At 41.4% G+C, this 15,012-nt stretch overlaps 1 protein-coding gene across 1 annotated transcript in view; it reads left to right on the top strand.

The window, feature by feature from the left end:
• Positions 1 to 7,282, top strand: part of IL12RB2 (interleukin 12 receptor subunit beta 2) — a 68,285-nt gene extending 61,003 nt beyond the window's left edge. Inside the window, exons 15-16 of the mRNA XM_081087642.1 lie at positions 389 to 488; positions 5,142 to 7,282. Of these exons, the coding sequence (XP_080943768.1) occupies positions 389 to 488; positions 5,142 to 5,678 (637 nt within the window). The 3' untranslated portion in view covers positions 5,679 to 7,282. The remainder of the gene's footprint in view (positions 1 to 388; positions 489 to 5,141) is intronic.
• Positions 7,283 to 15,012: the final 7,730 nt, after the last annotated feature.

Genomic DNA, 15,012 nt, shown 5'->3' with positions numbered 1-15,012 from the left:
AAACATTGTAGTCTCATGATTAGAAAACTCCCAAGAGTAGGGACCATGCCTTCTTGTTTGCTGTCCTACCCCAGCACTGTGCTGGTCATACCTGAGGGAATGTTTGTTGAATAAGTGCATGGCTGCTTATAGTGACAGCTAAACATTACACTGAGCAAAAGTGCCATCATTTATTTAGCAAACCCCACGTGACTGCATTGTGACTCTATCACCTATCCAAACTTCACAAAAAACTAGTCCATCCTTAGATGATGCATCATCTTTCTCCTTCAGTGTTTACATTTCACTTATTTGCATACCCCTGCACTGAAATCACTGTGCTAAGAACCCGTGCTTCCATGTCACGTGTACTCACTTAACCTGATGTCAGTGTTTTCTATATCTATAGGGTATTTGTTCTCCTGTCAGCCCTCAGACCTCAGTGGTGTAACAGAGAAATTCCAGACCCAGCGAACAGCACTTGGGCCAAGAACTATCTCATTATGGAGGTAAGGTATAAAGCCTCAGTGGTCAGTTGATGGGGTTCCAGACATGAGCATATCTAAGTTTCCCATTGTAGTTAGGAGGAAACCTGGGTACTTGGAACCCATGAATCAACTGAAGTCATTCACACTAGGTTACCATCTGAGTCGTTACTGCCCTGATGGGAGTTTTCTGAAGGTTATGACCTCGACTCAGGCTCATAGCTTTTCATTCCTCTCTATGCCTATGTTCCCCTCCTCTACCTTAACTTACTTTAAAATAAATTTAAAAAGCAAGTATTTTTAAATTTGCCTACCCCTAGCCTGACACTGACTCATTCAAATTTGAGATTTGAAGCTTTACCATGATGTTTGTTCCCAGCCCCGTCTGAGCATAGAACAGATAGAACCCAGACTATTTTGGTTTTAGCAGGAAGCCAGTAAGTCATCCCACTGTGTATGGAAAGGGTTTTAGAGGAGAGGTTGCTCAGCTGGCAGATGATAGAGGAAGCAAAGGGAGGCGCTGCTGTGCAGTCTGAGGAGGTGAGAACAGCTCACAGTGGGCCAGATGGTCCATCTCTGGTGGAAGGTCTGGAAGCTTAAGACATCTGAATATGGAGCAAGACTGTGCATTTATGGAAAGCAGAGGGGAGGAAAGCGGTATGCAAATATTCTTCCCAAGCCCAGGTTGTTGGCAGCCCCACACTCCCTTTCTCACACCTTATAGCCCTTCTCCTCCAAGATTCTTCTCTTCAAATGCCCAGTGTATTCTATTAACCACACCCTTCCTCAGGCCAGAAGCCAATGGTACAAGCCACTGCTTAGGGAAAGAGCTGGTCTCAGCCATGTCTGCCCCAATAGGATTTCAGTCCCTGCAGTTTAGTGCCTTTGACATAAGGCTGGGCTGCAAACCCTTCCTCTGCCCCTTACTATGTGGATAACCCTTGGGCAACTTGCCTAACATCTGAGCCCTAGTTTTACCCTCTGTGATGTAGGAATTGATAGTATCTCCCATGTATACTGTTACGAGGATTAAGAAAAGTAAAGATTATTCTTAATGTAAAGCACATGGTTTAAACAAAACAAAGATCGATCACTTTCTTCCCAGGAAGACTCATACTTGATGTCTCTTCTGCCTGTTTAGGGGTTTTATCACTGTTAAGTTATCATAGCAAGAACAGTAATAATAGTAGCTTATGTATACTTTTAAATTTTATGTATATATTTTTCATATATTACATATCATCTGCATGATATATAATTATAGGGTATATAATTATATTGTTTATATACACATATATGTTACTTTACATATACCAGGCACTTTGAAAAAACATTTTTCATGTGTTAACATATAATCCATACAATAGCTTTATGAAGGTGTGCTATTATCCTCATTTTTTAGATGAGGAAACTGAGGCACAGAGGACTAAGTAACTTGCCCAGCGTTAGTCAGCTAGTAGATGGTGGATCCCAAGTCCACATAAGAGCAGGATGTGCCACCCACCACTATACCGTTCCTTCTGAAGGATCTGTAAGCACTGGGTACGAGGGGTCTTTCTCAAAGCCAGCGCCTCTGAGCCGAACAGACTGAGAGGCCCTCACTTAGCGGCAATACTGTGATGACCTGTGGCATGCACTCTGTAAGGATGCCGCTGCCAGCATTAGAGGGGATTCAAGGACTAGGAGTTGAACCAGCTTAGCTTTAAGATCACTTTCTTCCAATGCTGAGATACCACTGTCTCATCTCCTAAAAGCCTGAAATAGCATGGTGGGAAGCAGCTCCGGTCAGTCACCGACACCTGGCTTCCGAGCTGGTAGCTTTGGGGGTATGGGCATGACAAGAGCCCATAAAAAGCCTACAAGAAATGCTAAGAAAGACACACAAAGGGTTAGAGAAAATAACACGGAAAAAGGTTTACAGAAATTGCCACACACATACCCAAAGTCATATAGTATAAATATGTTCATTAGAGCACTATAAATAGAAGCCAAAAATTGGGCATAATGTAAGCTGCCACTAGGAGGACAGGTTGAATATTTTGAGTATATTCATACAGCAGGATATTATACAATTATTTTTTTTAAAAAGATATGTGTCTAAAAATCTCTAAGATATTTAAAAGTAAAACAAAAAAGTTTGCAACAGTTTCTAAAGTGGGTTTTTATTTGCATAAAAAGGAGAGAGATTTTATACACACAGCCCTCCACACGCTCACAGATATTCTGGAAGCCTACATGTAAAATTGATAACTGGAGTGGCCTTTGGAGTAGGGGTTGGAGATATGAGGGCGACTTAATTTTCATCATAAGTTTGCTTTGAATTTTTAAAATTTCTTACAAAACTATATATCTTTTGTAAAAATAACTGGTAAATTAGAAAACTGTAAAAATTTAGCTTGGACATGGCATCTGTAATGAAGGCCTTGAGACAGCCTCAGAGCCCTGTGTCGCCTGACCTCTGAAGTGAGTAGTCTGGCGTTAAAGACCCAAACTGCTCTCCTGGTGACAGACCAAATCCCGACCAGATCACTCTGACATTTGGCAGATTTGGCAGATGTCAGAACAACAATAGTCTTACAACTCCAACAAAACGTTTTCTGTTCTCAGGCCCTATGTGCCCCTACCATTTCTTAACATGTGGCTAAAAAAACATATGTCTTAAAGCTCTGGAGGAAAAAGCCAAACCATAAAGGGGATCACTGGAATGCTAATCCATTTTGAGCTTGTAAAATCTTAAAGTAGTGTCCATGAGGCACATGAGCTAATGGGGGTGTAAAAGGCCCTGCCCCAGGACTGTCCGCCACAGGGCCTGCTTTATCAAAGAAACAGCTCTATCAACACTGCCCAAGCTTTTAGGAAGGCAGGTGAACACCTCACCTTGTGATAGGAACCATTTCCACACCCTGAGCCACCTGCCATGTTCCAAGCCACACCCACACACCAGCACCACTGTGGGCAGGGATCCAGAAAATAGAAACATACACATACCCTCCAGCTTGTGGGCCTTGGCAGAAGTCTGTCCTGAGACAGCACCATCATTCACTTTTTAGAAACTTTTCATGCTCCAGGCAAGGCAAGGGACATCAGAGCCAATCCAGACCAAATCACTCTTGACATCTGACAGATGAGGGGATCAAAGGCCACAGAGGTTGTTTTCCCAAGCGGTAAGGTGTCAAGACTTGGGACTAATCCTGAGGGTTTGCGCTGTCCCAAGGCTATCTTTTATCATCTTATGCCTCCCTTAAGACATGGTCCCTGTTTACAAATGGCTTTGACATGCTTAGACATGTTTCTAAAGAGTGACATTATAAAGCACCATGTGCCAATAACCTAACAAGAGGTTGCTTCCCTACTGTAGTTCAGTGGAGGCAGCAGTCATTAGGGGCTTCAAGAAAGGGGAAGGTACCTGGCTGGTGTGGTTCTGTGGTTGAGCATCAACCTATGAACAGCAGGTCACGGTTCGTTTCCTGGTTGCAGACTTGATCCCTGGTCGGGGGTGTGCAGGAGGCAGCTGATCAAGGATTCTCTCTCATCATTCATGTTTCCACCCCTCTCTCCCTATCCCTTCCTCTCTGAAATCAATAAAAACATTTGAAAAAAGAAAAACAGAAAGAGGAAGGTGTCAAGCAGGGGATGGTACCATAAACAGAAGCCGTTCGAGGCTGGCAGTGGAAGCAAAAGTGTGGCATAGAGAGAGAGAAAAACCTGTGTTTAATAAGACTAGGATGGTGTGCCTGGAATAATTTCTGAACAAAAACATGGGGAAGTGGAGGAAGGAATCTGATGGATAAGGTCAGGGCTGGAGCTTTACTCCATATGGAAGTCCAAGCCCTGAAAGGCTCCGGAGCTTTGCTTGATCAGTCAGCGTGAAGGTGGTTTCCAGGATGCAAGGAGAGCCCAATGAAGCCCCTTACAATAAATGCTAATAAAGTGCTGGGACTTGGAATCAGGGATCAGCAGCAAGTTTGGAAAGGAGAGATAAGACATTGAAGAGTTGGTAACCAATGTGCTGTTGAGAAGGTAAGCAAGAGAAAGTTAGTTACAGGGGGGAAAAGAATGAAAATTTCTTCCAAAAGTTATTCTAGAAGGGTCATTCATTAGAGTAGAACTGATAAAGATATTACCTAAAACCTTTCAGTAGTTGTATCGAAACCCAAACTCCTTAGCATCCCTTTAAAGCCCCCTATGTGACCTCCTCCTAATTCTGAAGCCTCAGTTTGCCTGTCATAACAACTGGCAGGTTCCAGAATAGACCAGTCCTCTTGCTCACAACCTATCTGAAAAAAGACTCTGCTTCTCAGGATTCAGTTCTGGTCTGACCCTTCTATAGTTTTCCCTGCCTCCTCCCCCAGACAGAGGCAAGCTCAGCCTTCCCTTTGCACGCAGTATGCCTCTATCCCAGAGGAAAAGCAGTGAGTGCAGTTTGACTCACCAGAAACAGTCTGGTTGAAGGTGGAGCAGGGCGGTGAATCACTCATTGGCTGGGGGTGGAGAGGACCCCAGGACTCCTGCTGTCTTCCTCCCTGACAATGTGAACTGCTTTCTTACCTCGCAAAGGGCCCGGTGTCCACCTTGAGCTGACTAGGTATTGCTGGCCGGGGCCTTTTGGAACCTGGAGAAGTCAGTTGTCCAGGCTACTCACTTAGCATAGCCCTGAGTTTCTTCCTCCCATCTCAGGAGGTGCAGCTGCCCGTGGAGAGGCTCCTGACAGATGGGCCCGCTCCGAAAGAACCCGAGCCCCTGGTCATCAGCGAAGTCTTGCATCAAGTGACCCCAGTCTTCAGACAGCTCCTTCGTGCCAACTGGCCAGAGAAGGGAAAAGGAGACCAAGGTCACTATACCTCTGAGGAAACAGGGTACAGTGCCTCGAGATTACCACCTCCAAGAGCTCTCACGGCAGAGGCAGGGCAGCTAGTGGATCTGTACAAGGTGCTGGGGAGCAGGAGCCCCAACTCAAAGCCAGGAAACCCAGCAAGCCCCTCGCGGGTCCTCCCAGGGGACTACCTTCCCACCCAGGAGGACTACTTACCCTCCAATATAGATTACCTCCCTGCACACGGGGCTCCTGGAACTGAGCCCCCGGAAGAACTGGAGCCTCAGCACATCTCCCTTTCTGTGTTCCCCTCAAGTACCCTGCAACCACTCCCCTTCTCCTGTGGTGAGAAGCTGACTTTGGATCGGTTAAAGATGGAGTGCGGTCCCCTCATGCTTTGAGGGAAGCTTGAAACTTGGAAAATTGAAGTGCTCCCAACCAGCGCAGCAGGCCCATGGACCCAGCCCTCTGCTCGCTGTCATCACCTCTGGTGCTACCATTAGGTCTGGTTGCAGCTAGAGGGCAGTCAAGCCGGCTCAGGGTGATCGCAGGAACTGCGAGTTGGCTGCAACCCAGATACTTCACCTTGCCTTCTCTGGAGGCTTGATATTACATCGTTCACTGCGTGGACCTACAGACTCCAGACTAAGTTCCCACAACTTCCTTGGCTTTGCTGCAGAGTGGAAACCAAAGCTCTTACTGGCAATGGCATATAGTCCTGAGGACTGTTCACACAACTGTTTAAAAAGCAGCTACTTCATACCAGGTCTTATGTCTCACCAGCCTAACTGCACCGTTCAGTACTGGCTGTTGACTCTTTGGGATGTGCCAAATATGACTGAAGAACTGAATTTTGGTTGTAATTATGTCACACATGGCTAATGGCTACTGTATTCAGCACAACTACAGATAATGGACACATTGGTGAGAAATACAGGGGGAGCCTTCAAAACAGACCAGCCTAGTTTTGCAATTGACATAAAAGACCCTAGTAAACACCAATATAAAAGGATTTCCAAGATGGTTCTGACTGTCCTTATTTGTGGAGGCCTAAGAATGCATTTTCCCCCCTAGCCTTGCTAGTTTGTTTTGCCTTCATCATGCAGTGAATCCAGAGCAGCCTGATGGTGAAAAGCTACTGTACACCCACCTTAGGACCCTGAGCAAACTGCCTCCCCTCTAACATCAGGTGTCTTAAAAGGGAGTGGGCTGCCACACTCCGTCATCTTTCCTGCTTTCCTTTTTGGGGAAAACTGCACTGGTCCTCAGAGTTCTTTTCCTCAGCACAAATTTGGAACATGAGCCGTACTTTACTGTTAGATCTGTAGCCCTGGCCTGTCACCTCCCCTTACCCATCACTGCCTCTATGCAGTCACTGTAGGCATTTGTTAAGCTGGTGGTCCAATTGCTGATAGTAACTTTTAGGTACAAGACTTCTTTTTCTTTAATCTCTGTCAAGCATGGGACCTACCTCCTACCCCCATCCCACCCACTGGAACTGAGGCATGTGTCCCTCAGAGCCTCAGCAATTGAAGTAACAAACATTGGTCTGTTTGTTCACGTTGTTAGGCATGTCTAACTCTTCACCCATGCTCTTGCCATTCCAGACGTAACGTATTTTCTCCCAGGCCTTTCCTTCCTTCCATCTCTGTTCAATTCTCTTTAGCCGCTGTGTGTAGTTCCTTGCATCTCAGCAGCTCCATAATTGGCTGGCTTGCACCCAGGATGTGGTGCCTCATTTGGCAATGGGCCAAGGCAAGGATACCTCCTTACATGGCAGCCAATCTATCACCTCTTAACAATGGAAGCCAACTTTTCTTTCTTGCAATACTTGTTTTACAATCCTTGATCTCCTTGTGATTACCTTTCCATCTTAAGTCACTCTGCCCTTCTCCACTTGGTCCCAAAGATAGCTAGTTCCCAGTCTTCCTTACACCCTCATTCCCCCCCCCCCCATCCTTTCTGTTCCCTTAAAACCCCAGGGGATAATGCAGTCCTCATTTGTTTTCCTAAAAAAGTAAAAATAAATAAATATTAAACGGAGACTTCTCGGACTCCTAAAGGTTTCTCCTTCTAAGGATGCAGAGGCCTCCTCAGTGCTCCCCTAGCATGATGCCTATACAGTCTACTTCCTCTGGACTGTAAATAACTTGAAGGTGGGAACATGCAATCTTCTGCAGCACCATACCAGGTACAGGATAGGCTATCAATAAAGAGATGTCACCGGCCACACTTTCATTGTGTTCCTTCTGTCCCAGCAGCCAGTCTAGCTGTGTGTGCTTCCTCTTTATTGGGACAACTGAGTTTGCATTTGTTGATCCCCAATGCCTCCTCTGCCCTGCTGTCCACTGGCAGTACTGCTGTTACACATGTAGCAGAATTTAAAAACATAGCTGAGGAAGACATTGGCTGCTCACAGTGCCAGAGAAAATGTCCTCTTCCCATGAATGACAGAGGACGGGTAACCCTCTTCTGTCCTTGCACTAAGTAGTTTCACACACCCCCTTTCTGCCCACACGAAATCTCAAGTCAGGTTGCTTAATTTACCAGGACTAGGTGGAGCTCACCAAGATCCATACAACCAGTTTCATTCCTCAAGAAAATCAGCAATGATTTAAATCCTCACTCCCAATATACATCCAAAGCCAATCCAGGAATTTCTGCTCTATTCAAACACATTAAGTTTGTTTTCTGTGACTGAAATATTATAAAGTCCAAGTTCAAACATACTGGATACATGGGACTCTCCACCAATCCTTGTGCAGAAATCCAACTCTGAATTGTTCCTTGAAAGGGGCCTTTCCTAGGAGGCGGAGATTCTATTTCCTGGGCTTGTCTTAAACTAGTGCTATCTAGTTCTTTTCTTTTACTGTCTTTCCCCCTCCACCCTGTCCCAATTTCCCAGTTTCCATTAATAGCCTACAGCTGCAACTTGCCAATGCCTGAGGCCAGTGAAAAGATGCCAAGCTAGGCATTCTATTCCGGTATATCCATTTGATTCTCAGTTTTTCTGAAACTTCTCCCTTCACATGACACACTTATCGTGTAGGAGCCCTGCTTTTCTCTTTCAAATGTGCAGGACTCATGGGTGTTCACATTACCCAAGCTTTAGGACAGGTCAATCCTCAAACTACTCTCTAGAACAGGAGTGGAGAATGTCCAGCCCCATGGGCTGTATAAGGCCCAGGAAATCATTTGATCTGGCCCTACCCAGGCATTAAGGGTAAGTTAAATGTTTGACCGAATATAGTAGGTCAATCTTTAAGTTGATAATTTTGCTTGGCCTCCAAACGATATTATAAATATCCAAATAGCCCTTGGCAGAAAAAGGTTCCCCACCCCTGCTCTAGAAAGGTTTCTTCTTCCCCCCTCTCCCCCCCAAAAAAGATAATTCAATCAATTGGCTAATGGACAACTAAAGAAACAAGTCATATCTTTACATCAGCCTATTCTGGAATAAATTTCCAATTAAAAATTTGCAAAATCCCCACACCAAGTTAGCAAAAAATATTTGCAACATGTGCCAAAAATAACACATTCTTACAGATCATTTTGAAAAAAGCTAATACTTCAAAGAAAATAGATTAACAGAAAACATTAAATGCTCAACAAGCATTAAGAAAACAATTACCTGCAATCAAATAAATGAAAATTGAACACCACTTTTCACTTACCAAATTAGCAAAATGTAAGGAATAACCAGAAACTGGGTGTTTGTAACCAGGTATGCTAGCTAGCTTCTTTCTGGAGGCTGGGCAGTATTTTTTTTAATGCTTTTATTCATTTCAGAGACAGGAAGGGAGAGGGGAGAAAAATATCAATGAAAATCGATTGACTGCTTCTTGCACACCCCCTACTGGGGATTGAGCCTGCAACCCAGGCATGTGCCCTGACCTCCTGGTTTATCGGTCGATGTTTAACCAGACACAAAGGCCAGGCTGGGCAATATTTTTTAAAATTTGAATACACAACTCCACTCCTACAAATGTAGACTAAAGAACAGATTTTATCAATAACAAATTGAATAAGACTTATCACAGCACTGATTAAACCAGAAGGGCCTGTTAGTAGGAACTTGGCTAAATCATCTATACAAAACCATTACCCCTATTTCATTATGCTCTGAATAAGAAAAAATGCTAACTAAACTAAAATGCCTCAATTTCTATGGTGCACGAGCCCCTAACCCTCTGAAATGCCTGAAATTGGAATGGATCTTAGAATTGAAAAGCATACTATGCAATCTTTCAAAAAGTGTAACAATATTTGACATAGAAATGGTCAGCTACAAAAAAATGAACAGAATGATCACATCATCTTTATAAATCAATGCAAAGGTTTTTGAAATATACACAAAAATGGTAATAGTGGTTTCTAGCCATAGGTTTTTAAATCACACTTCTACATTCTTTTCATTAAATACTCCTTACTCTGGTAATTGGATTTCCCCCAAAAGACCTGACACAAGGGGTCGAGACACTACCAACCATTTTCTTTATGATCTGTATCTCTTTCATCCTCCACCTGACACCTTCACTGACCTTTAGCTCGCCTGTCAGTTGGTAGAAAATTCATTATGACACCCTAGGTGAGAGTGGGGATTGGGGACGTTAAGGTAATAACTGAAGCAATGCATCTTTGAAATACAAAGTTTATATAACAAGCCAAATATTGCCAAATTCCCACTCAACATATAACACAGTATATTCGTTCCTTGGTATCCTCCGTGGTTTGGTTCAGGACCACCCCTGTTCAGATACCAACATTGTTGAATGCTCAAGTCCCTTGTACAATGTCAGCAACAATGTATTTTTTTTTTTTGGAATACTTTTAATCCTCAATTGAATCTGTGGATCTGGAACCATGGATAGAGAGGATCATATTCAGTGCATGCTGTTTTTAAGATATGTAACTCAGTTCTCACCATGGCTGGTTTAAGGTAGATCACTATTCAGAAAAAGAAACTGAAATACAATTAGCTAAAGTCACACTAGTACCTAATACAGGACAGTCTAGTTTCAGGGCCTAACTTTCAGCTATACAGTTCTTCCTATGCAAATGACTGCTCTACAAACTTAAATCAATTGGGGTTAAAACTGATGCCATCTTTGGAGCTGTTTTTACTAAATAACCAAAACCTGGCATTTCCATACTTCCAAAGTCCTAGATCACTCTTGGTTCCTAAGAAATCTACCTTAAAAACAAACAAACAAAACCACACAGGTAAATTTTTAAGTTGACAAACCTGGTACTCCTGAATTTGTTCATTTATCTACCCAGCTAATCTAAATCCTACAAGGCACAGGTAGGCAAAGAAAGGAGAGAATACTCCCAAGAAAATCCAATTATATTAAGAAAATTATAAATGGAAATTTCAAGCTATAAATATCATTAAGCCTTTTAAGTAGAAAAGTAACCAGAGAAATTGTGCTCTTTAGTTATAATAGCTATAACCCCATTGGATTTGTCTACTGCTTTTTTCCCCAACACGAAGGCTATTATTTCCTAAGCAAAAAGGAATTAGGACTACATAACTCAATTTTGTTGCTGGTATTATTAAAACATAAATACCTGTCCTTTATGCTATGGTAACTGGCTGCACATGTTGTTAGTGGTCATTTACTTACAAGGGGTTAAGTAGGTTCTGCTGAAATTTCAGTAACATCTCTAAGAAATATACAAACACATTATTTGCTACAATGGGGTCACTTTAAGTCAACTGGGGCCACTTTTCAAATTCCACAACTTTAAGGTATTCCATAAAACCCTGGCCTTGTCTAGGAAAGAGAATGTAGGCAAGGTTCAAAATAGCTTTTCCTCCCTTGCCAATTTCAGACATTTTACTACTTATAGGTCATAGGAGCCAAGGAAATACTGTAAAAGCTGTTATAAGATTCTCACAGAGAATAAGCTGTATTGAAAGGCCCTAAATTACCACTGGACAGGCAGGCCCACCCACAAACAAGAAATTTTCACTATATTCAAAAGCTGCAAAAACATTAAAGAAAAATTTGTTCCTTTACTAAAGAAAATCACAATTCACTTGCTAAAATGGCTTACACATCTCCCTGCAAAGTAGGTGAGAATGTGGCCTGTGTTAACGCGAGGATAGTTCTTGTGCTGTACCAAGTCCAAAAGGCGCCCATACCCAGCCTTCACCAGTCAAAAATCCCTCCAGGTGAAAACAGGACACTGCAGGATTTCATTCAGAAACAAAAATCTCACTTTATTCCAACACAGAGAGTAAAAGACCATTTGCCTTCTTTTCTCAACACTGTAGAAAATAAAATCTTCTCTCCTGTGGTTCTTCTTCTCATACTTGTGCTACAACTCCACAAGATTCCTTTGCATTCCTACATTCACTTCCTTTAGTTTACCCTCTCCTGTCTATGGCAGGGTAGCTTTCCTTGCAATTGAGTTGTTTTTTTAAAACACCCACTTTAAAGTGTAGTACCTTAGTAGCAAGTGATGATGTTGGAAAAAAGGGGGGGGGGTGCACATTCATGCTCTCCTATAATCTGGAGGTGCTAGTTATGTTCCTCAATCAACAGTACAGGTTTGTTTGTTTTTTGTTCTTAATAAACATTACCAATTTTTCCTGAAGAGAATTTATTTCTCACATGCCAAGTATTTTCACTTAGCATTCATTACACAGCCTCCAAACCACTTCTCTGCTTCAGTCAGCATGACTTCCAATTCTACTTTTTGGCAAAAGGCAGGGGAGGTCAGTCCAATTGTTAAAAACTGATATACTGGATTTTGTCGAGAAACAGTGACAAAGTGCCACTCAATCTTCAAAGAATACTGTAATGAACAAAATACAGTGGTCTGTATTACACACTATACCTGCTAGGTATGTGATTTTTCTCCTATGCTAGTGACCAATGAACATGTCTTAAAAGTAGCTTTATCCAATCCAGTCTTCCCAAGCACTCCTCGGAAACTCCTAAACTATAGCATCTAAGTGAAGCCTTGTACATGTAAGGTTTGTGTACACAAGACCAAGTCGAAACCAAATTATTTGTAGTTTGTAAGAAAGGTTCTTCCTTTTTTACTGAGAAAAAAAAAAAACAGTGGAAGCTTCACTGGAAATTCAGAATTTCCAGGGAGAAGACAAACCAACTATCTTTGAAAAGCTATCTGCCGGTGTTTAGTTCAACTCACCAATTATTAAATCCTAAACATTTTCAGGCATAAAATTGGAAGGGGTAGAGAGGAATCTACCAACTTCTCTGATGTGTTTAAGTCATCAATTTCCAAAACAGCCCCTGGCAGTCTAAGCACAAAATGTCTAAATGTGCTGGCCTATTATTGTCAGAGTGTGGTTGCCAAACAAAGCAACATTTCACCATGGATTACTACACCCAAGGCGTGAAACAAGGAATTCCAACACGCAAAGTTCCCCAAGCTCCTGACATTTAGCTAATAAAAAAATTTAATGCAATTTGACAAAATTCTATGCAGTCAAATGTCAAGAACCACGTTCAGCTGGATCACTTTATACAGAACCATCATTCTAGATAGATAAAAATGCTATTTCTTCCAATTAGAGGTCTTTTAAAGTTCCTAAAGTCTGTTAAATCAGCTATAACTGCGATTAGGTGATATAATAATGCCTAAAGATAAGCTATTTCCCATCTTCCCTACTCAGTTCAACAAATAACAGGTATCATAATCCTGAATATTAGCCCTTCACTGTTCACATTTCCATACCAGTAATGCAGCTATTATAAGTAATCAAAACCACAGCAAGATCTATTCAGAGCAATTCTCATTACCTGATATGAATCCATTATCTAAATAGGTTAAAAAAAATCCATAATCAAAATTCTCATAAACGTTATCACCAGTTATCTTTTGTCTTGAATGCACAAGGCTTAGAATAAACATACAATGCACCGGGAACTGCTACTCTCCCCCAAATGGGCAGCAAAAGGGACAAAGGTTACTGATTTAAAGCACTAAGTACCTACATAATACCTCAAACTAACAATTTGGTAAATTATTTTCTAACTTGTATAGGCCATTTCTCACCTTTTCTTTCCTTCCATTTAGAAGTGAACAACTGACTCCAGTTATTCAGTACAGAAGTCATCAATGGCACAAAATCTAAACTCTACCCAAATGAATATCCTAATAAAGTACTCCTCAGAAGTCATTCATTCTTGTCCTAGCTCAACCTATGAAGTTAACAGACATGATTTCTTACCCATTCAGAATTCTCATCTCATGGAAAAATTAATCACAATAGAAAGATTTCAGCACTGAGTGACAAGTGTCACTAAACATGAATCATGAAACTATAACCATGGCATTAAGCTTATTTTTATAGCAAATTTATACTTTCCTTAACAGCTTTTAGGGTAACATATTTAAGTTACAAACTACATCTTTTCTTAAAATAAGATCATCTTTACTAAGTGGCTACCGGATATTTTGGCCCTTATCCTGAGTATAGAAGAGGCAAAAAAAAAAAAAATTGCTTGAAAATACTTCTGATTTCACAACTTCCCACAGGGTAGGATGATTTAATTTGTAGCTAAAAATGACACTTTTATTTAAAAGAACTCTTATATGTGCTGACCTAGGAGTGATAGCTTAGATCAGGATTCAGCAAACGTTTTCTGTTAAGGGCCAGAGAATGTTTTAAGCTATGTGGGCTACATACATCTTTGTAGAATAGTTTTGTTTCTAACCCTTTCAAAACAAGCCACAGGCTGAAAATTTGCAGACCCCAGGCTTAGACATAGCACTTTATTTCAATGACACTTCCATACTATTACTTTTTTCTGTAGCCAAAATCTTGGCCATAATCATTTATCTTTATACCCTAATTACTTTCTGAAATTAAACTTCTAATTCTTTAGGACACAACCTTTCACTATATTCTTCTCAGACTGAAACAGACCTATTTCAATCATTTCTCATATAAACTTCCTATTTGCATAACTTCAAAATCAAGTAAGAGTCTCAAATGGAGAGAACATATCCAAGGTAAACCCAGGCCGAGCAAAAAGTAATTGAACCCAAATTTCTGAAAGCTGACAATCTATACCTCAACTATAAAACCTGACAATTTTGCAAATGTTGTTAAATTTGGTCTGAAGCTTGATTAGCGATTTTACTGCACTGTCACTAGATATACTCTGCAAAGTATTAACGGCAATTAACTTCTAGGCTTTTTCCACTTAACTTGTAGATCTGGCTTTTATAAGGTTCAGACTCAATAAACACTTATTTACATGTTAATCTCAGCATAATTACAAATGTTTGGGTTAGAATCTATTTTCTAAGCCTCTATTTCAGTGGTTCTCAACCTTGGCTGCACATTAGAATCACCTAGGGATCTTTTTAAAATCCTGATTTGTGGTCCTCATCCTCTGGAAACTGTTTCTTTGTTATGGGGTGGGGCCACAACATTAGTAACAAAGAAACAGAATTTCTGGAGGAGGCGGCCCAGAAATCAGGATTTCAAAGAATCCCAGGTGATTCTAATGTGCAGCCAAGGTTGAGAACCACTGCTCTATTTACTTTAAAAAATAGAATTACATGCACCTGAGAGCCAAGGATTTGTTATACCAGTTACTTAAATGTTGGGATAGATGTCCATAGTATTAGGTTCCAGCAGTTTCACATTTCTCTTTAATTTTTTTTAACCTTTAATACTCGTTGATTCCTTCAACACAAAGCTAGTGCTCTTAAAGATTATTTTTGAAGTCCAATATATAATATTTA

Source organism: Myotis nattereri (genome assembly GCF_964212035.1).
Source record: "Myotis nattereri genome assembly, chromosome: 3".
NCBI classification, from domain to species: domain Eukaryota; kingdom Metazoa; phylum Chordata; class Mammalia; order Chiroptera; family Vespertilionidae; genus Myotis; species Myotis nattereri.
Note: the sequence above shows the minus strand (reverse complement) of the source record. Positions and strands in the feature narration are given on the sequence as shown.